Source organism: Malania oleifera, chromosome 3 (assembly GCF_029873635.1).
Source record: "Malania oleifera isolate guangnan ecotype guangnan chromosome 3, ASM2987363v1, whole genome shotgun sequence".
Classification (NCBI taxonomy): domain Eukaryota; kingdom Viridiplantae; phylum Streptophyta; class Magnoliopsida; order Santalales; family Ximeniaceae; genus Malania; species Malania oleifera.
In genome coordinates this window covers 83,256,772-83,283,959 of record NC_080419.1, presented here as the reverse complement: position 1 = coordinate 83,283,959, position 27,188 = coordinate 83,256,772, and the positions used below count along the sequence as shown (strand labels likewise).

Sequence of the window (27,188 nt, the reverse complement as noted above, 5' to 3'; positions counted from 1 at the left end):
GGGGTAGCATCCCCTACGTGCCCATTCCTACGAACGATACCTAATTAATAAAAAATTATCCCAAAATAAATTCAAAAGGCCTTTTATTTTACTCCTTTTGTGAATGTACAAAATGCAAATAAATGAGCCACATAATATACAATATGTACATATTTCCTCAGAACTGGGGTACGGGAAGCTTGAAAAGCTCATTAACTTTTGTTGCAATCATCGGGAAAAAAATCAAGAAAATACTTTATAAAAATACGCTCCTAGGTTTTTGGAAATTTGTAGGATTTTGCTAAGTAAAAATATATGTTTTGTAACCTTAGGAGGTTTTTGGACTCATTCGGCATGAAAACAATTTTTCAGAACCTCAAAAACATTTTTATGGTTTTTTAATGATTTTTCTAAGTGCAAAAATATTTTTGTAAATTTTGTGATTTTTTAATATTTTCCCAAATTTTGAAATAACAGAAAGATAATTAAAGCAAAATAATGGAAAACAAATCCTAAAAATATTTTTAGAATTTTTTTTTTTTTTAGTTTTCTGAATTTTTAGCATTTTATTTATTTATTTTTCAGAATTTTTGTGAATTTTTATGAATTTTTGTGAATTTTTATGAATTTTTGTGAATTTTTAAATCATTAAAAATAATAAAATAAAAGCTAAATCGGTTCTGAGCGGTTTAGAGGACCCAATCGATTCAGGGAGAACCGGTATAAGAGGGGGGCCAACATATTTAAGGTCTAGTTAATACCAAAGTCAACACATGTTACCTTCTGCGGGTCGTATGTGTGGTCAAGTGTGTGTACATGTGCAATGGTGAGTGTAAACAGTGTGTATTTTTTAGTGTGCGCATGAGTATAAAAGTGTGTTTTTTAGTGTGTGCAGGTGTGTGTGAACAGTGTAAACAGTATGTGAATAAAGTGTGTGTAAGTGAAATGTGTAAAATGTGTGCATAGAAGTCCGTGTGTGTGTGATAATGGGTGCAAATGTGGATGTTGTGTCTTCACAGATCCCAACTTAAATAGCCACTCCAAACAGCAACATGATCTAATTAATCACCATCAACATGGCTACATCAAACCCAACTACTGCCATCACATTAGTTTCAATAAACTGGATGCAACGTGGAAATCAAGCAAATTCTCTTCTCTGTGGTGCCCATAAGCCTTGACTTGCAAGAAAAATCAAGTTTCTGCAATCTAAAAAAAACTTGAGCACCAGTTCCATGTGCTTTGGGGAAAGATTAACCGCAGTTTTGAGGCCATTATACAGACGGCGGCATGTCACAGATGGTTTACTGTGTGCTTTCCAAACACTCAAGCTAGAGACAACAAACACATAAGCTGCATGTTGTAGATGTTAATGGTCATTTGGCCACTGAAAAATGCATTCAAAATACCAACAGAGAAGCTAAACTAAGTGTCAGTGGATCCGGATGCAATACCTGTTTGCTAATGTATGTATCATACTCCCCGGTTGTTCTGGTCTTGGATCCCTCCCTGCTGCAAAGCGAACCTCAAAGCATCTGCGCAGCTGATTCATCTTCCCTCTAACAAAGAATTTTTGAAGTGCCTCTTCAAGCAACCTTTCCCCTAGAGAGGTTCCCCATCGAATTCTATGCAGTCATCAATCTCTGAGAAGTCACATCTCTTTGAGGCATTTCATCAAACACCTTCCCTGCGAGGAGAGAAAGGATGAGTGAAAGCTAAATATCAAACTTTATCTTTACCTAATCATTGCATATTCAGGAGAATTGAATTCCATCTCTATAGAAAGAGCAATAAAAGACTCATATGCATCATGTTTAACTTTTTGAATATTGAGGCTCTTCTGAAAACCCTAAACATCATATCCATCTCTTAAAACTTTATGATTAGATATGGATTATTCTCAGTAATGTGCAATACAGTATGCTTTAATGTCTACTCTCTCTGATGCATTTGTGTTCCATAGGGAGACTATACTAACCAACTGATAAAATATGGTTTTATAAATACCAGTATAGTTATTTTAAATATTTATAGTGTTTGCTTATACTGCTTGGAATTCTCAGTGAAATCTCCCTTATAAGCAGTTATTTCATCTAAGCTTGAATTCAAATCTAAAAAGAGAGATTTTATAAAATTCCAATTATTATGCTCACCCTACTTTCATCTTAGATTTATAGCATACTGTAGCCCATACGTTTAGTATAATAAACTTCTTTCTACCCACATTAATTCTTATATTCATAGCATCTAAGCTCGTATTCAAATTTATAGGAGGAGCTTTTGAACTTACACTTCTATTTTGTTGCGCTTACCTTATCTTCGGCTTAGATGTGCATTGAGTTATAATGTGGCATGTGCTTAAATGCGATGATTTTATTGAAAATCTTAATTTGAAATTTGTTGTTTAGCCATAATCATTTGTGTAACCATATGATCCCTGTTTTAAATTTTCTGATGTCTTTGGATCTATATGGTTGTATTTTTCTGGTCATTTTATGAGTTGTTTTTCAACGCTTAACCAGGAAAATGTTTGCTTACTTAAGATTTGTAATAAAGTTTCTTTTTCAGCAAGTATCATCCCCAACATTTTCTGAAAATATCAAAAGGGGAAATATATTTTAAAAATTGCTTTTGGGGCAAGAACTATTTTCAAAACAAAATTGTTTATATCTTGCCTTATTGTTTATATTATGTATAATTTCATGACCAGTTCATTCATATTTAAAAATGCATGTTAACTAGTTAGATTGGTCTTATGATCAAACCTACACTAGATATCATATGTTGTATGCTTTGAACTCAAATCTTTTATGGGTCTTACTATATGTGTAAATTGAAATGATTTGTGAATAATTCTAGTCTGACCATGTTTATCATGTCTTTTTAAATTTTAAAATGGCCAGTTATACCCCCTTTTTTTTGTGTAAAATCGCAATTTTTGGACAAACTATAAATTTTTATGCCCATTTATTTAGTTAAAAAGGGGGAGTTCTCTTAACCTAAGTTTGTGTTAAATGAACAAATTTTTTTTATACTTAGTTTAGCCATTTTGCTGATGCCAAAAAGGGAAAAAATTATAAGCAAAATGACAAATGACTTTATGCCAAAAAAGGAAAAAAATTTTATAGGGAAAATATTTTTAATGGGGTAAATATTTGAGCTTTAATGTGCTTTAATACTAAAACTAAATGCATGATTATTTGAAATGTCTAATGTCTTTTGATATGTTTGAATTGCACTGCTTATCTTTTAAGTTATGCATATTATTAGGAAGAGCATTTTCAGGCTTAACTCATTTTGATCATGTGTGTTTGTCATCATTAAAAAGGGAGATATTGTTGACTTTTTGAGTCTAATTCCTATTTTGATGCTAACAAAGTACAAGTATCTTATGTGTGTATTTAGTATGTGAACATGTTCATAATTTAACACACATAAAAGGGAATTGAAAATGGAAGCTGTGGAAGAACTTGAAGCACACTCATTCTAGCGTATTCCATAGAAGTGTGATGAGTAGAAGAAGAAGAAGACATATATTTATATTGCATTTAGTTTAGAAATGTCTGTAATAATGCATGACTTACATGACGTGGTTAAATGCTTAAATGACCATAGACTGACTATAAGAGACCAACACTATCATGAAAAACCTTTTCTAAAAATGCCTAAATCTTACAAAGGTTTTAAAATAATTTTAAGGAAAAAAACAAGGCTAAAAATGATTTTTACAAGAACCTCGGTCGACTTACCTCCTCGTGTATAAAACACCTCAGTTGATCGACCCTTCATCTTAACCTATCTTTTAAAGCCTCAACCGACCGACCATAGCATTTTGGCATGTGTTAGCCTTAGCCGACCAAGCCATATGCCTTAAAAATGCCCAGCCGACCGGCACTATTCACTCGATCGATTGGCTCTTGTGTTCAGCTAACCAAACTAATGAAAGGTTTGGAATCGCCTTTGGCTAGCCGACCAGTGCCTTCCACGGTCGACCGACCAACATAGAAAATTTGAATTTTGGCTTAGGTCAGTCGACTGACGAAGTCGTTAGTCGACTAACCCTCTCAAGTTGTCTAATTTTTTAGCGTTAAAATGTGTTTAATTTTTAATTAAATAAATTTAAAATACCCTTCGTGTCCCTAAACGGTCATATTTTTAGAAAATCTATAAATATCTCTTTCATAACTCATTTTTAATTAATGCTTATATTGTAAATCTTCCCAATATTTTTTGTGCTTGATTTTACTCTCTTTCTCTCATTCCTTTGAAAAACCTTTTTGAAAGAGAGCATCTATTTTGTTTGGGCATTTTGTTTATCATCAAAAGCACTTACTCTCTCTTTTTTAAGCTTTTATCTTGAAAATCATTCTTGTGAGAAAGCTTAAGTTTCTCCCATATATTTTCTTGATAAATATTCTTTGGGGAAACTTTTGTAACTTGTGAATCTTTTTGCACATTCATTGCAAGATTCAAAAGCTCACTTGTGTTTATTTGCAAAAATATTTTTGATCTAAAAACCCTAACTTCCCTTGAACTATATCTTTTAGATATCATTATTTGGGAAATTTCTTAAGGGTTTAAGATCTTTGAAGTATCTATTGCATACTTCATTTTAAATCAAAGATCATATATTTTCACTTGTACAAAAATCCCTTTGAAAGCCAACCCTAGGTTCTCCTGCACTTTTATTGAAAAGTATTTTTAGAGAAATATTTGTTTGGGTTTAAATCTTTGAAAAGCTTATTATATATACTTCATTCAAAGATTGGGAAAATTTTTATTGAGAAAAATACCCATACTCTATTAAGCTTAAACTTATATCATTTGAGAGTGCATTTTAGGGCTTAAATTTGTACATCTCTGTTTTTGTAGAAGCATTTTTATTTGTACACAAAAAATTCATATTTTTGTATTCCAAGCGTGGCCTGAAGAGGAATACACCGTCCTATAAGGTGTACTGGTTTGGCTCTAACCTCGTTAGGTGAACGGAGTAGACTCTACCTCGTAAGGAGATTTGATTTTGTTCCGCCCGGTAAGTGAACTGAGGAGACTCCGCCTCGTAAGGAGAAACTAGTTTGGCTTAGTCCGGTGAATTGAGTTAAGGTGATTCCACATTGTAAGGAAAATTGGTTTGACTTCGCCCGTAAATGAGTCGAGGAGACTTCGCCTTATAAGGAGTACTGTAAACGGCGTCGCTCCGCTCGGTTAAGTGATCGCTTAGTGGGATTCTTGGGTTATTGGCCTAAGACGATGACGTAGGTAGTCTTGACTAAACCTCGATAAAAATATTGTGTCTGCTATTCTTTCCCTACACTATTTAATTTCCACTCTTGTATGCTTATATTAAATTTGTTGTGATTGTTATATTTATTTCAAATATTTGCATACGTTTATTTTTGTGGTATTGGTATTTGCATAGAAAGACCCTAGGTTATGTACTATTGGTTGTGGTTTAAAATTGAACACACTTAACCTAAGAAGAAATTTTTAAAATTTCCAATTCACTCCCTTCTCGAGATTACACCATTCACATCATATATATATATATATATATATATATATATATATATATATATAATTTTCTTTTTTACTTTCCTTAATAACTAAACAAAAGAAAATAGATTCCTTCAAATTTTCTTTTCCTTTCCCTTATATTTTTAAAGGTCCAAACAAATCCACAATAAAAAATTAGTTTTCTTCTTATTTTTTTAATTCCTTTTTCTTAAGTAGAAATTTTATGCTATGTTTGGATAAAGAATAAAATAAGAAAGAAATATATTTTCTTTTACATTTCTTCTCTATATCAAAATCTTATTAATGATGTATAAAATTAATTTTTGGGCAAAAGACACTCACCTTTTTTTAGATTTACCAAAAAGATAAAGACCTCTCTCCTTTTGAAGTTTCAAAAAATGCTACAAATATCTCCTGAGGTTTCAAAAACGTTACAGATCTCCCTTGATATTTGTCAAAAAAGATTGAAATATCCTCTAAAAAAACTTATCTTTTTGTAAAATATAATAGGATATTTGTGTTTTTTTAACAAATTTCAAGGAAGACTAATGTCTTTTACCCTTAATTTTATGTTCATTGGCTTACTACAAATTTTATTTATTTTTTATTTTTCTTAACTACCAAACATAAATAAAAAATTATTTTATATTTCTTTTCTTTTCTCAAATATTTTTCAAGTCCGTTTGACCAAAATCTCATTTCTTCCCAATTAAGATCTCATTTCTAGCCTTCATTATTATTCTTAATTTTCCTTTGGGTCAAACTTATCCTTTTAAGAACTTAATGCACCAAAGATGTAATGTATTTTCATAACCAAAGGTACCTGCTAGGTAAATATGCAATTAATCTATTAATAAATTTAGATCTGATTGCAAATTTATAAATTAATTAATATAAATTTCACCTTTTTTCGTTAATCTTCGCACATAACACGAGATCTTTATTAATTAATATTACGATATCTTTATTAATTAATAAATATATATACTTTATTTAAAGTAATTAAAAATCAAACGAACGCATCCATTGAATGGCGACAGTTAAACGCCGCGTTTTGACTTCCTCAGATTACACATTGTGTCTTAGTCTAAAAGTAAACAAATGGGTAGTTGTAAACGAATAGGAGAGCCACATGGGAACGCCTCAGAAGTCAGAAGGCGGAAAATATTAAAAGAATTTTTTGGATAGCGTTCCCTCGAAGGCAATATATTGTAACCATAGAATTCTGGGACCGGAACGGGTCAGACATTGGGATATTCAACTTTCCCCCCCAAGTTTTTCTGAATTATGGGTTTGGCCCTATGGTTTTTGAATTTTCATTGGCTTCCCCTGGCACTTTTTCTTCTTCTACCTTTACTAGTTCTTTTACTATTATTGTTATTATTTTATTATTGCTATTATTATTGTTATTGTAATAATTATATGTTGGAAATAGTGTGATCCCAAGAAGGGGGTAGAATTGGATATTTAAAATTTTTTTGACTAATTTAAATATTTCGTTAATTTACTACATACCATATCACATTTAACATTAAACGTGTGCATGTAAAAAGATTAAGTTATTCGGTTCATGCATACATGCGTACCTCATTCAAAGTAAATATGTGCATGCAATTAAATATAACAATAAATAATGTATACATACTGAATTTAAAGTGCAATAATTTAAATGAGACAGTGAGAGAGAGACACACAAATTTTATTATCGAGATTTGGCCAAACCAGCCTACATCTCCGCCGTGGGCATACCCCCAAGGATTTCACTAAACTTGCTCACTAAACCGAGCGGAGAAGAAGCCGTTTACATCCTTTCCTTACGGGGCGAGGAAAACCCTAGTTCAAGTACTAGGCTGAACTGAATTAGTCTCACTTGTGGACCTGAGACTTCCCAGTTCAATTTTTGGATTGAACCGAACCGATCTCACTTACGGGGTTAAGACTCTCCAGTTCAATTAACGGGTTGAACTCAACCAGTACAATAAGAATAATTTTTGTACATAATATAGTATTTTTAAATACAAGCAAAAATGTACACATTTAAAGCAAAAGGCAATTTTTTGAGGTTCGGGTGCCTGAAAATGGGCTCGGTTTGCTGAACCGAAGACGATTTCAACAGACTGCGGTTCAATCACCCGATCTAAAGTTTGGTATTCTGAACTTGAACTTTCGGTTGCCCGAGGCATATTTGAACGTGAAGTTCAGGCGCTCAGGGAAGGTGAAAAGTGACCGCTTAAAGGTTCGGTCGCCCAAGGTCGCTCTGTTCAATTTGGTTTGGTCACCCAAACCAAGTCAAACTTGTTGACCAGTCAAACATTCAGTCGACCGAGGCATTTTCAACATATACAGTTCGATCGCCCGAAGCCCTTTCACACTTACGATTTTGTCCTGATTTTTAGCAAAATTATGTGCAAAAACCAAGGGTCAATCTAAGGTCTGGGCATTTTAATTTACCGTAAAAACTTGGCGTTGATCGACTAAGCCCTAAGGTCTGTCTACAGTTCTGTCTGAGCATTCAAATCATTTCATGCATATGCATGCATTATTACAGACCTGAATAATAAAAATTAAAATGCATACACAAATTGAAGCAAATGTCTTCTTCTTCTTCTTCTTCTTTACTCTCCTGCCCTTATGAAATATGCCAGATAATATCGCTCTTCAAGTTCTTCTGGCAACCATTTATCAGTATATTATGTTCGTGCTGAATTGAAAACATGTTCACACACTAAATGAACACATAAGATACTGGTGGTTTGTTAGCATCAATATAGAGATCGGACTCAAAAAGCCAACAATCTCACCATTTTTTATGATGACAAATAGCCAAGAGCAAAAATGGGTATAGTCTGAAAAGGCTCCCTCTAAGAATATGCATAATTGAAAATATACACAGTAAAACTCAAACATATTCACGAAAAAAGACATTACAAGAAATTATGCATTTAAATTTTTGCGTTAAAGCACAACTGCTCAGAAATTTGCCCTTACCTAGAAGCTTTCCTATTGGTCATAATCATTTTGCTCAAAAGCATTCTCCCATTTTTGGAATCAGCAAAAAGGGCTAAGTTAAGTAGAGAAGATTGATCATTTAAAACAAACTTAGCAAAGAGAACTCCACCCTTTTAAAAATAATTTTTTTTATTTTCTTATAAAACTCTCCCTCTTTTTAGTATAAGATTTCGGCATAGATATCTATAACTGTTAAAAAATATAGCAATGAAGCACATACAACAGTTTAACTGGTCATTCAAATTTAAAATGACATAATGAACAAAGTCAAATAAAAAATATACACAAACCATTTCAATTTAAGCATAAAATAAGACCCTGCAAAGATTGGAACTTAAAAGGCATGCGGCCTATGAAAAAATAGGTTTGAGCATAAACATGATCTAACAAGTTCACATGCATTTCATGAATGATGCATGAATCAGTTATTTAACACCCTTAAAAAAATTTATAAATAATATAATTTCATGACACATAGATTTAATAAAAAGAAGCACAAGTCAAGAATGCATTACAACAAACAAGCAAGAAACAAGATATATTTTATATAAGTTCAATTCTTGCTTTCAAAAATGTATATATATAAATATGTATAGATAAAAATATATTCTCTTAAAATTTTCGATAAAAACTGGGAGCTTATGCTTGCTGAAAAAGAAACTTTAATTCAAACTCAAGCAAGAAAATGTTTTTCTGGTTTGACATCTAAGTGCAATCCATAATATGACTAGAAAAAGCTAACCACATAGATCCCAAAGATACAAAATTTACAAACAGGGATCATATGGTAGAACCTAAGACACTGTGGCAAAGAAAATATTTTTATTTATAATATTCAATGAAGGTATTACAATTAAGCACAAGCCACAATAAATCCAAAAACCAAATCTAAGTTAGAAATGTTGTGAGCACAACAAGATAGAAAAATAATTTTAGATGCTCCCCCTATCAATTTGAATACATGCTTAGATTCCGTTAATTACTTATGCTGATATTGATAATGAAAATTCATTAAGAGTTTGAACAGTATAAGTACTATTTTCATTCATAAACTAATTTTACTGGATATATGTTAAACCGTTTGTATTTCACCAGTAAAATCTTTCTTAGAACACACATGCGCTAAAAATCAACAACCAAGTCATGCATGGTGTTCATGCACCCCAAGAACAATCTATATAAAATATTAATGCAATATAGATAGGATATGATGTTCATGGTACTAAAAAAAATTTTGGACTCAAAAAGTAGAAACAATGACAAATATGAGTCCATGGGTCAAGTGATTCAAATCATTTTTCAAGGATGGGGCTTAAACTCCCCAATATAGTCTCACGCACACATATACGCTCAAGGATGAATTTCGTTCAAGTATATTCATCACATGTCCATCCTTCCAAATATTACTCAGCATGCAAGAGGTTATAGACATTAAGTTTATATTTCTTAAAAGTGGGGCTTAAGCTCCCTCTGTAAATTTGCATGCATACATACTTGCATTAAGTTCAAGGATGATAGTCTTTTAAGAACAATCCTCATATTTCATCCTTTCTAAGAATTTCAGTATGCGGAAAATATTAAGCATTTAGCACACAACATGACATATTGCATTTTAATTTAAATATGCAATAGCCAATCAAGGCTATACTCAAGGGTAATGCAATAGGGGATCAAATAGAATGACACACCTCAAAACACGATGAGAGTGTGTAAAATGAAAAACTCCCCTTAAGTCATGTAAATTTCCTAGTCAATGGACCATCATCAAAATATGGAACGCTCAATTTAAAAAGGATGATGCTCTACCATTTGGGTTAGGAGTGAAAGTACATAACCCAAAGAATTTGACCAAATGGTGTCCATGAACCAAGTTCATCCTAAGACACAAACTAAATGTGTACACGTCTTCAATTTATAAAGGATGATGCTCTACCATTTGGGTCCGAAGTGAAAGTACATAACCCGAAGAATTTGACCAAATGGTGTCCATGAACTAAGTTCATCCTAAGACACAAACTAAATGTATACACATCTTCAAAATATATAGCAATTTGGATTTTACATGTACTAACCTATGCAATTACTGTGCATCCTAGGAAGGAAAATGTGTTACTTATACTAATCAAAAATTAATCACTAAGTATACCAGATAGTATAAGCGGTCTTTTTAATGCAACTATACTGGTTATCTATTAAGACATTTTATTATATGTTTAGTATAGTCTTCCCTATATGTTATTGTGCATGCGTTTTTAATAACGAATGAAAATAAATATTCATTTATCATTCACTCAACCTTTCAAAAACATTTGGGCATGCAATAACTAATTATCTTGATACATGATTTTATTTTTGGGAAAAATTCTACCAAAATTTTGGCAGCATTTCATCTGTAAATTGGACTTTTTTTTTTCATTTTTCCATGTACCTGAAACCTGATAGATTCAAGCAAGCAGTATAAAATAATCTACATCATGCAGATACCATTCAATTAAAGGCATGCGAGAACCTATATCCACTACCAGCATACAATTCTCATCAACTGCATCCGCAATACAGGAGGCATTCTAGACTAAGCATGCAATCAGGTAATTCAATCAATATATCAAATAAAATATAACTATCCATCAGAAAATAAAATCATTATGCAAGTAATGGATAGTGGCATTCAGCTCAAAAACATATTAAAGGAAAAATTATCCATTCATCAGAAGATATAATCATTTAGCACAAATGGATATTTGCGTTCAGCTCATACAAAGCATCCAATATATATGAAATGATAAGTACAATACAACAAAATGCATATTGGATGAATTTTCAAAACATGCTGCTCCCCCTCAATTATGTAGCAAGAGCATTAAATTCTTAGCCAAAAGTATTAGATTTTCAATAGACGAACTTAGGCATTTTATTGCTAAGCTTAGGAAAATATGATATAATATAAGTTTTAATTTCCTAAAGCCCAACACAATATGATGGACAAAACAATATGCTATATTTAAAATATTTATACTAAAGTTTATATATAGCACCATTTTACAAATTTAAACACCATTGTCCATTTGAAGGGGATTTATTTAAACATGTTTATGAGATTTAATTTAAGAACTGATAATTTGATATAAGCATGCACTAGACAGTATTATCATATATTAACCAATCATAATTATATGTATATATTAAGTTAAGATTGGATGTGATCACTAATACTCAGTATTGGCTAGATTTTCTTAAGGTTCTCAATAGAATAATAGAGTATACTAAAATATAATCTTTTAAGCACGAAACTTTGTCTAATCATTTAAAGCATTTTGATTCCTTATGTATATATCCTAAAATCTTATTAGTATTAACAAAATATTCTTCTTAAGTACACCTTATAATATGGCATGTTATAATCACAGAATTATCATAGTAAGAATAAACATAAAACATGCAGCATGTGAATCAAGCATCAAATAACATAGAAAGAGGAAGATATACCTTTCTAGTTTACTCCTTCATAATCAATTAAGCTCATAGTAGCTTTTACCTCTCTCTCGACTTTTCTATATTTTTCAGATATTCCCAAAAACCTTAGCACCACAACAAGACATGAACTTTCAATAACATTAGTAGCTAAGGCAAAGTAAAAGTATGCATGACACACAAATGATATGCATTAAAACACATGTTATGCAAATTCAATTCATTTTCAAATTTTGGAAAATTTGCATTTTGAAAACATTTTCTGTGGGATATGAAAAATTTTGAAAACTCTTTCCAAGTCCTCCAATCATTTGATTTTACAAAAGATTTCAATATTTAAATCGTAAAATCTACGCAATGAAAACAGTGGAGGATTTGCAAAGGGTTGACCCTCAAAATAGGGATACACAAAAAAAATGAACCATTGCAATCTTTATGCAAATAACGGTTAAGCTTATTGCAACCGGGCTCTGATACCAATTGTTGGAAATAGTGTGATTCCAAGGGAGGGGGGGGGGGGTGAATTGGATATTTAAAAACTTTTCGGCCAATTTAAATGTTTCTCCAATTTACCACATATCATATCTCATTTAATATTAAACGTGTGTATATAAAAAGATTAAGTTATTCAGTTCATGCGTACATGCGTATCTCATTTAAAGTAAATGTGTGCATGCAACTAAATATAACAGTAAATAAATAGGCATACACATACTGAATTTAAAGTGCAGTAATTTAAATGAGGTATGAAGAGAGAGACACACAAGATTTGTTATCGAGGTACAGCCAAACTAGCCTACGTCCCCGCCTTAGGCATACCCCCCAAGGATTCCACTAAACCTGCTCACTTAACCGGGTGAAGTAGAAGCCGTTTACATCCTCTCCTTATAGGGTAAGGAAAAATTTATCTCAATTACTAGGCTGAGCCGAATTAGTCTCACTTACGGGGCTGAGACTCCCCAGTTCAATTTTCGAGCTGAACCAAACTCGGCTCACTTACGGGGCTGAAACTCTCTAGTTCAATTAACGGACGAAACCCAACCAGTACAATAAAAATCGTTTTTGTAGATAATACAATATTTCTAAATACAAGCAAAAATGTACACATTTAAGTTCAAATGCAAACACTCTAGTATGATATGAAATGTATGCTCAATAGAGTAAGAGTGTGTTTCTCAAAATATTTTTCCAATCTTTGAATATAATATGTGTGATGAAGACTTCAAAGATTTAAACCCTAAATCAAATATTTCTCCAAAAATATTTTCAATAAGACATAGGAGAACCTAGGGTTATAGTTTCAAAAACTTTGCATGAAACAAAATATATGCATTTGAAGATCTAATGCAAATAAAAGCAAGTAAAAGCCCAAATAAAATATATGCTCTCTTTGAAAAGATTTTCTAAAGAATAATAAAGAGAGATTCAAAGAGTAAAAGATTTGCCCCAATGAAAGAGTTTTTGCAATAAAAATGTTATTTGGGGAACTTTGATTAGGATAAAATTAGAGAGAAAAAATGGCTAATCAAAATTACTAATCTAAGTTATGAAAGGAGTATTTATAGTTTTTTAACAAAATATGACCGTTAGGGACTTATTGGAAATTTTTAGAAAAGTTTAATTAAGTTATAACCTTGATTATCGTAGTTAAAAATGAGCAACCCAAGAGTTTTGGTCGACTGAACTCATCCGAACAGACACAAGAGAAAAAAAAAAAAGAGTTTTTGAGGTTTCGGTGCCTGAAAATAGGCTCCTTTTGCTGAACCGAAGGCGATTTCAAAAGACTGCGATTCAATCACTCAGTCTAACGTTTTCGAACTTGAACTTTCGGTCGCCCAGGGCATATTTGAACTTGAAGTTCAAACGCCTGGGGAAGGTGAAAAATGACCGCTTAAAGGTTCGGTCGCCCGAGAACGCTCTGTTCAATTTGGTTTGGTCACCTGAACCAAGTCAAACTTATTGACCAGTCAAACATTCAGTCGACTAAGGCGTTTTCAAAGCACACAGTTCGGTCGTTCGAAGCCCTTTCACACTTATTATTTTGTCCTGATTTTTAGCAAAATTATGTGCAGGGACCTGGGGTGAATCTAAGGTTTAGGCATTTTAATTTACCCTAAATACCTAGCGTCGGTTGATCGAGCCCTAAGGTCTGTCCATTGTTCTATCTGAGCATTTAAATCATTTCATGCATATGCATGCATTATTACAAACCTGAATAATAAAAATTAAAATGCATATACAAATTGAAACAAATGTTTTCTTCTTCTTCTTTGCTCTCCTGTCCTTATGAAATATGTCAGATAATATCGCTATTCAAGTTCTTCTGGCATCCATTTATTGGTATCTTATGTTCGTGCTAAATTGGAAACCTGTTCACGGACTAAATGCACATATAAGATACTGGTGGTTTGTCAGCATCAAAATAGAGATCGGACTCAAAAAGCCAACATTATAAAATAATGTGTGAGTAAATGAAAAAGTTAAAAATTAAGGGACAAAGTTAATTTAATCTCATTCTTAGTATATAGTTAGAATTTTTATAATTCTAATATTTTTTAGTTCATGCTTACTAGCGATGATATATCACAAAGAGATTGATGATGGGGAAATGAGGAGGAGGCTACATATGTATCCCATAATCGAGACTTCAAGCAAGTCACTGTAGTCACTTTGTCACTAAACGCAGTGGTTAAAACCTAATACGATCTTGTACCACTCTCTGTAGCCCACTGTTGAAAATGGAGTGAGAAGTTAGAATCTCCAAGTGCCAAGGACACATAACATAAGAAGGAAGAGAATAAAAAAAAAAAAAGGTAAGCAAGCCTAACCATATCATGCACCCCATTGTCTTTCTCACAACACTTGCTAACTCGATGATTTTTTTATTGTTTTATTTTTGAATCCTAACTTTGCCGCCACTTTATTATATGACTACGAGAATGTCAAGTCCAAGGAGGCCCCTTTGGTAACTAAGAAGACTACAAATCCAAAAATCCCTTCAATAATTTGGAATAGCGAATAACCATTACATGCTCACATTCTTGTTATAATAATAAGGGGAAAACAAGCCAGAAGGATGGATGAGAGCTTTCATTAGTGTTCACTTGCCTCAAATACCCATTCCAATCGAATGAGCAAAAGAGGTTGAGTAGGGCCAAAAGAGAGTGATCATAAAATTAAAATAGAAAGATTACAAGTAGTCACCCCATAAGGAACTAGGCTTTAGAGATGATTTGAGCACTTTACTCCCCTTAACATTTATCGTGCCCAAATCTTGGTGCAAATCTAAAATGATCCAAAATACACTGGCTCAATTTTAGGAAAAAAGGAATCCAAGAATGATGCACAAAAAGATACTATAAATTTCATTAGGATTACAAGTATGACATCATAGACGACCAACACATAAGGGATGTGATTAACATGTTCATCCAAGATGGTCTTTGACACACATTGCATGATCTACAGAACCAACACAAGATACGACTACTGAATAGTGGGGACCATACGTGTGATCTTTAGAGGTCTAACAAGAGAGGATTCAACATCACCCCCAAAGGATTTGGCTAGTGATCCGTCCAAACCTATTTATAGTAAGTTGATGGCTAGTTTCAGTCAAATTTGAGAAACAATCTCATTCTTGGACTAGGACCTTAGATGCCTACAACAACCTAATGACACTTTGATGGTCATCATCACCACTCCCAACTATGACGTGAAGAAAGTCCTCCTTAACAGTGGTGGCCTGGAAGATTTATACATATACTTTAATAGAAGAAGTTCCAATTAATGAAGATAATCTCAAATCTCTTAAAGCCTATAAAGACACCTCTAGTAGGCTTTGCGAGGGAGATGGTGTAGCCTCAAATACAATAGCTCTGCTAGTTTCCATTGGGGTTGGGCTCTACAAGGCCTCTACGATGGTGGATTTCCTTATGGTCAAAACCCCTTTATCTTATAATGTGATCTTATGGAGGCTATTTTGAACTACATAAAGGTTGTAACCTCAACCTACCACTTGATGATGAAGTTCTCAATTAGTGGTAGAGGAACCACCCTAAGGAGACCAAGTCATGGAATGCATAATGTTGTTTCAAGGCTTTGAAGGGGAAGGGTATTCAAAAAGAAAATATGATGGTGGAAGAACTTCAAATCCACCATGAAGAGAAGATATTTGAGTTGTTGTTACCTTAGAATAGATCCCTCTTAACAAGAATATACTAGACAAGATGGTCTACAATGGATCACCAGCCCAAAGATCAAAATAACGATTAGTTATAGATCTAATTGTTGGCCCAAGTGGCAAACTAAGAGGGGGCGAATCAGGTTTAATAAAAATTAATATGTTTGAATACAAAATTTTTTTTAAAAAGTAATCAAACCAAGAAAACACACAAATAAAGAGCAATTTAAAAAAAGCAGAGTAGGGAAGAGAAATTTCAAATGCTTCTATAATGATTTGGAAACTCGGCCTTCATCCACTCTTTCAAGGTCAACCACCTTGAGGTTCCACTACACCTCTTGCTTTAATGATGGCATGGGCACTACCTATGATCTCCTTGCTTTTACGGAGGTAAGGTCACCAACTTACAAACGACATTTGATTACGCTTGAAATTTTCCTCACAAGGAAGGATTTACAAATAAATGAGAAAAAAAATTCAAATCTTTTTTAAAATTTTCACATAAATGGCTTAAGATGTATGATCACAACTTTAAATACCAAACCACTAGACCAAAATAGTTTATTATCATCAAAACACAATTAATGAAACCTTGGGGCTAACAACCTTCTCCTTTTTTATGACGACAAACTATTTTCAAAAAATATGAATAAACTTGTAAAGTAAACAGAGATATTCAATGAAACACAGTTAAGTAAAGTATGTCTTTCAATTTGCATACTTATAAAAATTCCTATTTTTCATTCTTCTCCTCCTTTGACATCATAAATTCGAATAAGAGAGGAGTGAAGATATCAATTGAAAGAAATTTTCAAAATGCTCTCCCTATTTAATTTATGTGTATGTGTGTGTGTGTGTGTGTGTGTGCGTGCTTTTTAAGGAAGGTGAAGTATAGTCATAAAATTTTTCACGATATCCAATATAAAGAACTTGCCATGAAACGACCTGCTAATAAAGTAAAATAATTTTCCCCCTATTTTAATATCCAATAATAACCTAAACAGTGGAAGTCCAATCATATAAAATAAGTCCACATATAATACAATACCAGAGTGTCAAATCATTCCACGATATACAAACAACATTGTTTCTCTCGAAATTACCCTTTCTAATACCAAGGGTTTACAAAACATGTCACCCAAAAAGGAATACTCACTCTCAAAAAGGGTAGTACAACAGCCCCTCTACCTGCGAGCTTGCTCCACTCGCCTAACTGGTTCACCTAAAAAAAAATTCAACACTGGGATGAGCCAACGCTCAGTAAGACGAAACATGTTATTACTAGTGTGTGGCCACTGAGTTATAGTTAGTAAAAATAATCTGAATTAAGAGTAATACGAACAATTGAATCTGGAAATGCCGATATTACATAACTTACAAAAACACCATCAACTATATTATTTAGCATGCCAATTTGTATGAAACTACTTTTCGTACTAATACTACTATTTCTGAAAATCTACTTATACCTATAATATCTGATAAAATTCCCCTAAATGGTTGTATGTCATGATTTAACCCTTTATGACAGGGTTGTGCGGCCTGAAGGCAGGACCTATCCTGGCTAGCCGACTAAGGTAAGTCAACTGAACTCCAACAGTCTGATCGGCCCCCTTAATCCATATCTGATGGAGAGTGTGTCCCGACGTGGGCACAATCGACCTCATACCACTTACTATCTGAGTAAAGTGGTTGCACTACTGAACTGAATATCTGTAGTTACGGTAATGTGCTCTACTGTCTAATCCATCAGGGTCCGATACTATATAGGTCACTAATATCTGTAATATATTGTTTTTACTGTGGTTTCTAAAACAACCATAACCCCATAAAATTTAACAGAGATTTCTAAATAAGCTGACTGAAAATCTGTTTTCTGTATAACTGAACTATGTCTGAATAACTGTATATTGGGGCGTTATGGTACTGATAAACATGTTATTCTAGAATTACTGAAAATGCATATTTTTGAATATACTGTTCACTGAAAAATAAGTCATTCTATATCGTGCAAATATCATGGTATTTCTGTTAATGACTATAAACATAGTATTCACAATTTCTATAAATATTGTACTGTTTCTGTTATCGACTCAAGCCACACAATTACATACTAATATTATCAAGTCCTGGAAACTGTAATATATATATATATAACTTGAATAGTAATTTGATAAAAATATATAATTTATGTTGAAATTATAAAAGGGTTCCCTAGCATAGCATGTTTCCCTTACCTGACTACTAAAAGCCCCCTGTGGTATACTGGTCTAACCCGCAGGACTTCCTACTCAACACCCTGAAAACAACATTCACCAGAATAGAATCAATATTTCTTGGCCTACATCATTTCCTACAACTTCCAGAAGGTCAAAAATTGACTAAAAAACCTTACCCTGATTTTGGGAAGAAATTCAACTTGATTCCACCGACAATCCGCTCCGGCAGACTTGTAGAGAACTCCACCAAAAGCATCGTAATGGCCTCAGATCATCGATCCAACAACTGACAGGGCCGAAATCGAAGGAAGAAGAGGGAGGAACCATAGGGGTAAAGAGAGAAAGAGAGTTTACGACAAATTCTGTGATTAAAAATCAGTTTATGACTATTTATACTGCGGGATTTGTCGACGAGCCACATCATCTCGTCGACAAGTCCTTAAGTAATTTCATCGACGAACCTTATCCTTTGTCGATGAAATTCAGAGTAGCCTAAATTCTCCTCTCGATTTTTTTCTCATCAATGAAGCTCACCCTCGTCAACGAGGTCTTGTTGTACCATCGTCGACGAATCCCCTGTATTCGTCAATGAGACCCTGATAAATTTATTGGGGTATTTTTCCCAAAGTTCGATGTCATCGACGAACACTACGAATGCCTCCTTTTGTTACTGTTTCCATTTCTCTCCCTCATTATTATTTAAATTCTATTATTTTTTGGGTCACTACATGCCATGCTTTGAAATATAGCTCCCCCTTGGTCAATATCAATAAAGAATGGTGGGGGTATGAGTTTTTCAATTTAAACCAAAATTAATATCACCTACTTTCATGAGATATATATGATCAATATGCTCGAGATTCATTCAAAAAATATGCGATTTTGATCAAATAAGTTCTTTAAAATGAAAATTTTCATGAGAATGGCTTAGCAATACTCAAATTTACAATCTCTCCCTAAACCAATGCAATTCAATTTGCAAAAATTTCAACAAAGTTTCATATTAAAATTTCAATAATTCATATACATTCATCAAGCTGCACACAAAAGTCTATATCAAAAATTTAGTATTGCTCCTAAAAAGCAATCAGTCAATAAAGTGTTACAATTATAAGACTATTTTCACCACACAATCATCCATCAAAGTTCATAATTTCCAATTTTTGTACAAGTCTCAAATAGCAAGTTACCACAACATTTCCATTATAATCCATAATCAAAATGTTCCAAGACCACAACCCAAAGATTCAACATAATTCACAAATGTTCACCTAATGTACATAGCCCAAAGATACAAAAAAAAAAAAATAAGTTCAAAATAAGCATATATCTCATCAAAGTGACCAAAAAAATACAAAATACCAAAATAAAAAACCCTTAAGGTGGTCACATAGGAGGTGGGGAGGATGTTGGTGGTGATGCATCAGTGTTGTGCAAATAACCACCATTGCGTAGCTAAAAAACCAACAAAACCATTTCGGATCAAGCAATACAACAACCAATGATAAAAAATACGAAAACACAATCACATATAGGTAATTATCAAATCAATAAAACATATGACACGAGAATTTAAGTGGTTCAGCAATGTGCCTACGTCCATGGGAGCAAGCGACTAAATTTCACTATCAATCATCAAACCAGAATTACAATATTATTTATATGCTAACCCTACACATACAAAAAACTTAGGAAGTTCCTATAGTACCCCTATAGCAATCCCCGGAGGAAAATCTTTCGAATTCCCCAACCTACTAATCTTCCCATTTCAAAATTCAAAATATGCGCTGACTAAAATCATTGACGATTTCAGCAAACCATCAATAGTTTAATATCGAGATTGAGTTGTAAAACCAAAAACCGTATCGGTTTCACCTAAGGGTAAACCATCGATGTAATAATTGGCCAAAACGTTCACTATTTTCTTCCTACAATTCAACTTCCTTGTTTTCATCACCATGCTTTACCTGTGCATATGTTCCACTCAATATGAGCTACATACTTCAACAATATCCACCTTGGAAAATATTCACCCCTTAGGAGAATATGAAAGCATAACCCAGAGCTTCACCTTGGACAGTAGGTTGGGACGCCTCCCATCTAACAATTGGAGATGTTGATAAAGTCCAAGCAATGCTTTAACTTGTCCATTGTAACAAGATTTGTCAACATATCAACTGTATTTTTAGACGTGTGAACTTTCTCAAGTAGTAGTTCACCAGAAGGAACCAGTTCATTGATATTGTGAAACCGCACATCTATGTGTTTGGTCCTCACATAATACACTTAGTTCTTCGCCAAATAGATGACACTCTAACTATAACATCGTAGCTGAACTCCACCTTACTGAATACCTAGCTCCTTGACTAACCTTGTAAGCCACAACGCTTCTTTGGCAGCCTCAGCCATTGTCATGTATTCTGATTTAGTTGTAGACAAAGTAACAAGTGACTACACTATAGACCTCCAATAAATAGGCCCTCTCATGAGGGTGAATGCGTACCTATGGTAGACCTATTGTCATCCAAGTCCCCTACATAGTCTGCATCCACATAACCTACCACTAAAGGATTTCCCTATTTTATGCTGAACATAATGTCATAATTTGTTGTATGCCTTAAGAATATGAAAATCCACTTGACTGCATCCTAATGTTGCCATAGCATACATCAAAGACCCCACTCCACTGACATAAGGGACCTTTGACATGTCATGAACATCAATATCTATCTTTGGGCACTGTGCGATAGACAACCTAAAGTGATTCGCTAACAATGTACTCACCGATTTAGTATTAACCATTCTAAACCTCTCCAAAACCTTCTCCACATAACTGCTCTAAGATAACCACAATCTCCCTGCAGCTCTGTCCCTACGAATTTCTATCCCAAGAATCTCCTTTGTTGCACCCAAATATTTTATGCCAAACTCTTTACTCAACAGAGTCTTCAACTGATTTACCTTAGTTATATCCTTCACAACAATCAGGATGTCATCTACATAAAGAAACCAAAAAATTAGGGAATCGTCTTTAAGACTCTTCACATAAATACAGTAGTCATACTTACACCTCCTATAGCCAATCTAAATCCTGTAGGAGTCAAAACGTTTGTACCATTGCCTCAGAGACTACTTTAACCCGTAAAAAGATCTCTTCAGTTTACAAACCAAGTGCACTTGTCCAAGTTGACTAAACCCTTCTGGCTGTACCATGTAAATCAGCTCCTCCAAATCACTATGGAGAAACGTTGTCTTTATATCCATCTGCTCCAAATGCATGTCATAATGTGCCATTAATCCCAACACTACCCTAATGGAAGTGTGTCTAACCATAGGAGATAAGATCTCATTATAATCAACTCCTTTCCTCTGTGAGTAACCATTTGCTACTAACCGAGCCTTGAACTTCTCTCCTTATTTTTCTGATACCATTTCTTTCTTTCTATACACCCACTTGCATCCTATCACCCTCTTCCCTGCTAGAAGCTTAACCAACTCTCATGTCTGATTCTTATGTAATGATTCCATCTCCTCTTCCATAGCACCCATCCATCTACTTTTCTTCTGGTTGAGCACTGCCTCTTAAAAAGTAGTAGGATCCTTGGTACTAGTAATAAGTGTATAAGACACTAGATCATCAAATACATACCTGGGCGATGGCCTGATAGTGCATCTGGGTCTATCTAGAACTATACTGCGTTACTGCTAGTTTCCTGAGCTAGAACTTTATACGTCTAGCATATTGTCATCTCCACCTTGAGTTTGTAACTCCACCTGCACCACATGCTCATTGTTGCTGTAATTTTTTGGCATTTGTTTCTCTTCTTCTTCTTGAGTATGATACAACATGGTTTTCTCATCGAAAACTACGTCTCTACTGATCACCACCATGTTTGCCTTTGGATCTCATAGTTTGAACCCTTTCACCCCTTTCTGATACCCCAGAAAGATGCATCATCTAGACTTTCCATCAAGATTTGATCTCTCCTCACTAGAAACATGCACATAGGCTAAACATCCAAACACCCTCAAATCAAAGTAGTCTACCGCGCTGCCTATCCATACCTCCTCTACAACTTTCCCATCTAGTGCTGCCCTTGGTGATCTGTTAATTAGGAAACATGCCATATTTATTGCCTCTACCAAGAAGTTCTTCGCGAGCTTTGTATTCAACTTGAGACACCGAGCCTTTTCTATTATGGTTTGGTTCATCCTTTCCACCACACCATTTTATGGTGGCATCTTATGTACTCTAAAATTTCTCCTAATGCCATGCTACTCGCACAACTCCATGAACCTCGAATTAGTGTACTCATTTCCATTATCTAACATGAGGCATTTAATTTTTCTCTTAGTCTGGTTTTCCACTTCAGTTTTTCACAATTTGAACTTGGCAAATGTCTCTGAATTGTGTCGCATGAAGTACAGCCAGACCTTCCATGAGTAATCATCGATAAAACTCATAAAGTATATATGTCCTCCTTGTGATGCTACTCTCATCGACCCCCAAACATCTGAATGAATGTAGTCAAGGACCCCCTTCGTCTTATGCATGGCTGCCTTGAACTGCACCCTATTCTGTTTTCTAAGCAAATAGTACCAGCAAAAATCTAGCTTGCATGATTTGACCCCCTTCAAAAGAATTCTCTTATGAAGCTTCATCATTCCACACTCACCCATATGGCGTAATCACATATGCCACAAGACGGTACGGTCTAACTTAGACTCTACAGCTGCACCTCCACCTACAATGGTGGTACCTAACAGTGTATAGATATTCCCTAGTACTTTCTTCCCCTTCATCATGGTTAGAACACCCTTACTCATCTTCATTACCCGACTTTCAAACTTGTAACTGAACCCATTACAGTCTGAAGTGACCAAAATTCTTTCTCAATTTCGGTATATGCCTAACATCACATAACATCCTCACAACGCCATCAAACATTTTGATCGTGATATTCCCTATTCTAACAATTTTGCATGAAACATCATCCCCCATCACAATGAAACTAGAATTTTCCAACCTGTAAGTGGTGAACCAGTCTTTGTTGGGTGTCACATGATAAGAGCACATCGAATCTAAGATCCAAGAACGTGTAAGACAATATGAACCAGATGAAACCAAAACATATTACCATCATAGCTCCTGAGTCTCCTTCTTCCACTACATTCGCCGAGTTTGATGAATCTTATTTATTTTTTGCATTCCTCATCTTCCTTTTTGGACAATCCAATTTTATGTTCTCTTTTTTACCACACTTAAAACACTGTACGTCCTTCCTCTTCCTAGGATTGGACTTAACCTTATTGTTACTCGGTCCACTCTGAAACTTGCTTCTCCCATGATCTTGGTTACCCTTCACCACAAGCCGTTTAACATGTGAATTCTCATCGTTGGACTTCTTCCTCTAGTGAAAGCCCAGGAGAGTACTTGTGATATCCTCCAAATCCAGAGTTTCTTTTCCTCATGTCAGAGTCGTAACTAGATTTTCATATGTAGGATACGTAGGTAGGGAATTCAGCAGCATCAACCCCTTTTCTCCGTCCTCAAACTTCACATCAACTCGCTTCAGATCACTAATGGTCTGATTGAATAAGTTGACATGTTGATTCATATCCAAACCCTCTACCATCATAAGCCCATATATTTTCTTCTTAAGATACAACTTTTTTGTCAATGACTTGGACATATACCCGCTCTCCAATTTCAGCCAAACTACCACCGACGATTCCTCATCCTTGACATGATACATCACGTTGTCAGCCAGACAAAGCCTAATAGTCACCACAACCTTCACTTCCAATTCCTTCCAACTCATGTTGTCTATGCCTTCTGGTTGCCTCCCATACAATGCCTGCACCATATCTTATTGCACTAGGAAGTCCTTAAACCCTTCTCTGCCAAAGTCCGAAATTTTTCGATTTATTGAACTTGACAATGTCGAACTTCGCAGAAGAAATCCCAGCTATTGTAACCAATAGCTCTTATACCAATTTATTGTGCAAATAACTACCAATGCATAGTTGAAAAACCAAAAAAATAATTTCAAATCAAGCAATGAAACAATTATGATAAAAAATACGGAAACACAATCACACACAAGTAATTATCAAAGCAATAAAACACACGACACAAGGATTTACGTGGTTCGACAATTTGCCTATGTCCATGGGAGCAAGTGACTGAATTTCACTATCAATCATCAAACTAGGGTTACAATATTGTTTATATGCTAACCTTACGCGTACAAAGGACTTAGGAAGTTCTTATAGTACCCTAATAGCAATCCTCAGAAGAAAATCCTCCAAATTCCCCAACCTACTGATCTTCCTGATTCAAAATTTGAAATATGTGCTGACTAAAATCATCAACATTTTCAGCAAACAGTCGACAATTTAATACCGAGACTGAGTTGTAAAAACTGAAACTGTCAACGATTTTCTACCGATGGTAAACTGTCGATGTAACCATCGACCAAATTGTTGACTGTTTTCTTCCTGTAGCTCGCCTTCCTTATTTTCATCACCATGCTTTTCCCGTGTATATGTTCCACTCAATATAAGCCACATACTCCAACAATCACTACATCATATGGTCTATATAGAAGGTCATGTCCCAGAAAAAAGAGTGGAGCTCTCCTCTCATAGTTTGTTGTTCAATCTTTTGTTCCTCAATCCTATTTTCAAGGTCTTCATCAGCACGAGTGACCTTATCACCATCAGATTTAGGCTCCTTTTCTTCAACTTTCTTAGAGTCAGACTACAACACTGGACCATCTAAATGCATAAAGGCTAGTGTGCTACAAATAAGATCATTGGGAATGGATCACGAATACGTTAACTTGAGGTCCCTATAGTGATCAAAGACGTGAGTGAGTAGCATGTCATGCGGCAAGCATCAGGTGACCCTGGAGGTGGATTTGAAGCATTCTAACATATACCCGAGAATGATATGTTTGAGATTCATTCGAATGTTATCAATGAGGGTGTACAAAATCTCGACTTGAGAGTCAGTAAGAGAAACAAAAGGCCCTCTATGGGGGATAACATTTTGGGCTATGATTTTAACAATAACTTTGTGTTAAGAATGTAAATAAATGGTTGTGTTCATATGATTAAATTTAGAAAATACCTTTGCTTGGGTAGGGAAAGAGTCTTTAACCCCCAAAATATGAATGATAATACAAAATACCAAAATTAGAAATGCCTAGAAGACTACAAAGGATAGAACGATTAACAATGACCCTACAATATCAAACTATAGAGGCTATGGTCGAATAATCAAGTCTAATGGTAATATTTCTATAAAATTCCTTAACAAGAGTAGTACTAACACGTTACAAAATTGAAAAAAAAAAAGGTCCTAACCAGCTATCCTGAATAAATCAGTAACACCCAAAGTCAAAAGTTCTTGAAATGAAATGGGCTTACTAGTGGCTAGCGACATGGCGATGACTGAAGGAATCAGAACACTGGGCTTTCTAGATTATTCTAAGGAGGAGGTAAAGAAGAAGGAGATAGAACACGACAAGGCGACTAAGCATTCTTCCTCACAAGAGTTTTGTACTATTGACCACGTGAGGATATGCTTTTGGAGGCCATTGTTAATTAAAGATAAACCAATTAAAACTAAGAGAAATTGATGGGGAAAGTCATGGATGGATGCTTCTACATTGAAAATGAAGGATTGGGGCTATAGATCAAAAGGAGACTAAGTGGGGAGAAGGGTTAATTGTAGAAGAAAGATGAAATGGAAGTAAGAGGAAATATTTTGGCATTTTAAAACTCAAATACCGCTTATCGGTCAATTGCCCAAACCAGACGAATCGACTACTTGACCTTACTGCCAAGGTCGGTCAAACATGCTTAAATGACCACTTAACCACCCTATAGATTGGTTAATTGTCATGCTTAACAAAAGAAAGAAATGCCAAAAAAAGAAATACCAAGGAGGAGGGAGGTCCAAGGGAAAAGGAGAAATGCCACAAGAACAAAATAAAACACAAAAAAAAAAAAAAAAGTTAAGAAAGACTTGACCTAAAAAGATCAATCACTCAAAAGTAAGTACAAATCAAGTTAATGCTTATTTTCACTAAGTGGGTTTTAAAAAATGTTTCCAAGTTTAGTCTTAATGTCAAAATTTTGTTCCCTTTTTCAAAAAACTAATTTGTCAAAAGTTTCAAATTTTCAACAAAAAAGCATGACATTAAGATGACAAACTTTCAAAGATTATTCAATCAACTCATTCGAATGTCATCAATTCAAGAAAATCTCATTTTAATGAAAACTTGGGTTGGCAATTATTTCGATTTTGATTTTCAATGCCCAAACCATCATCAAATACAAGTCTTCTTCATTCTTGTAAGGAGCTGGCACTGCGAAACCCTAAAGCCTCCTCCCCTGTGGTCGTCGGTGCTCTAACCGCCACAACCAGTGTTCGCAGCTTCGGTCAGCTACAACAACCAGCCGTCTCGGCCTCTCCCAGGACAAGGGACGTTGCATGCCAGAAGGTTGTAGTTGTGAAGAACATTAACGATAGGGTTCTTCATCCCTGCCCCTGATGACCCCCGCCTCACCACTGTCGCCAGAATCGAATGCCTGCATCGCCATCACAGAAGACCTCGAGTCTTGGCTGGGATCTGCACCCCCGCCCCCGACAACCCCCACCTCACCACTGTCGCTAGAATCGAATGCCCGCATTGCCATTACAGAAGACCTCGAGTCTTGGCTAGGATCTGCGCCCCCGCCCCCGACAAAACCGGCTCAACACCGGTGCCGAAATCCCTTAACTACACTAGCATCGCTGGCTT

The 27,188-nt window shown here is 34.7% G+C and overlaps 1 protein-coding gene across 1 annotated transcript in view; it reads right to left on the bottom strand.

The window, feature by feature from the left end:
* The window catches only part of LOC131151402 (uncharacterized), a 29,132-nt gene extending 4,890 nt beyond the window's left edge, over positions 1–24,242 (bottom strand). The window contains exon 1 of the mRNA XM_058102646.1: positions 23,884–24,242. Within this exon, the coding sequence (XP_057958629.1) occupies positions 23,884–24,242 (359 nt within the window). The remainder of the gene's footprint in view (positions 1–23,883) is intronic.
* Positions 24,243–27,188: the final 2,946 nt, after the last annotated feature.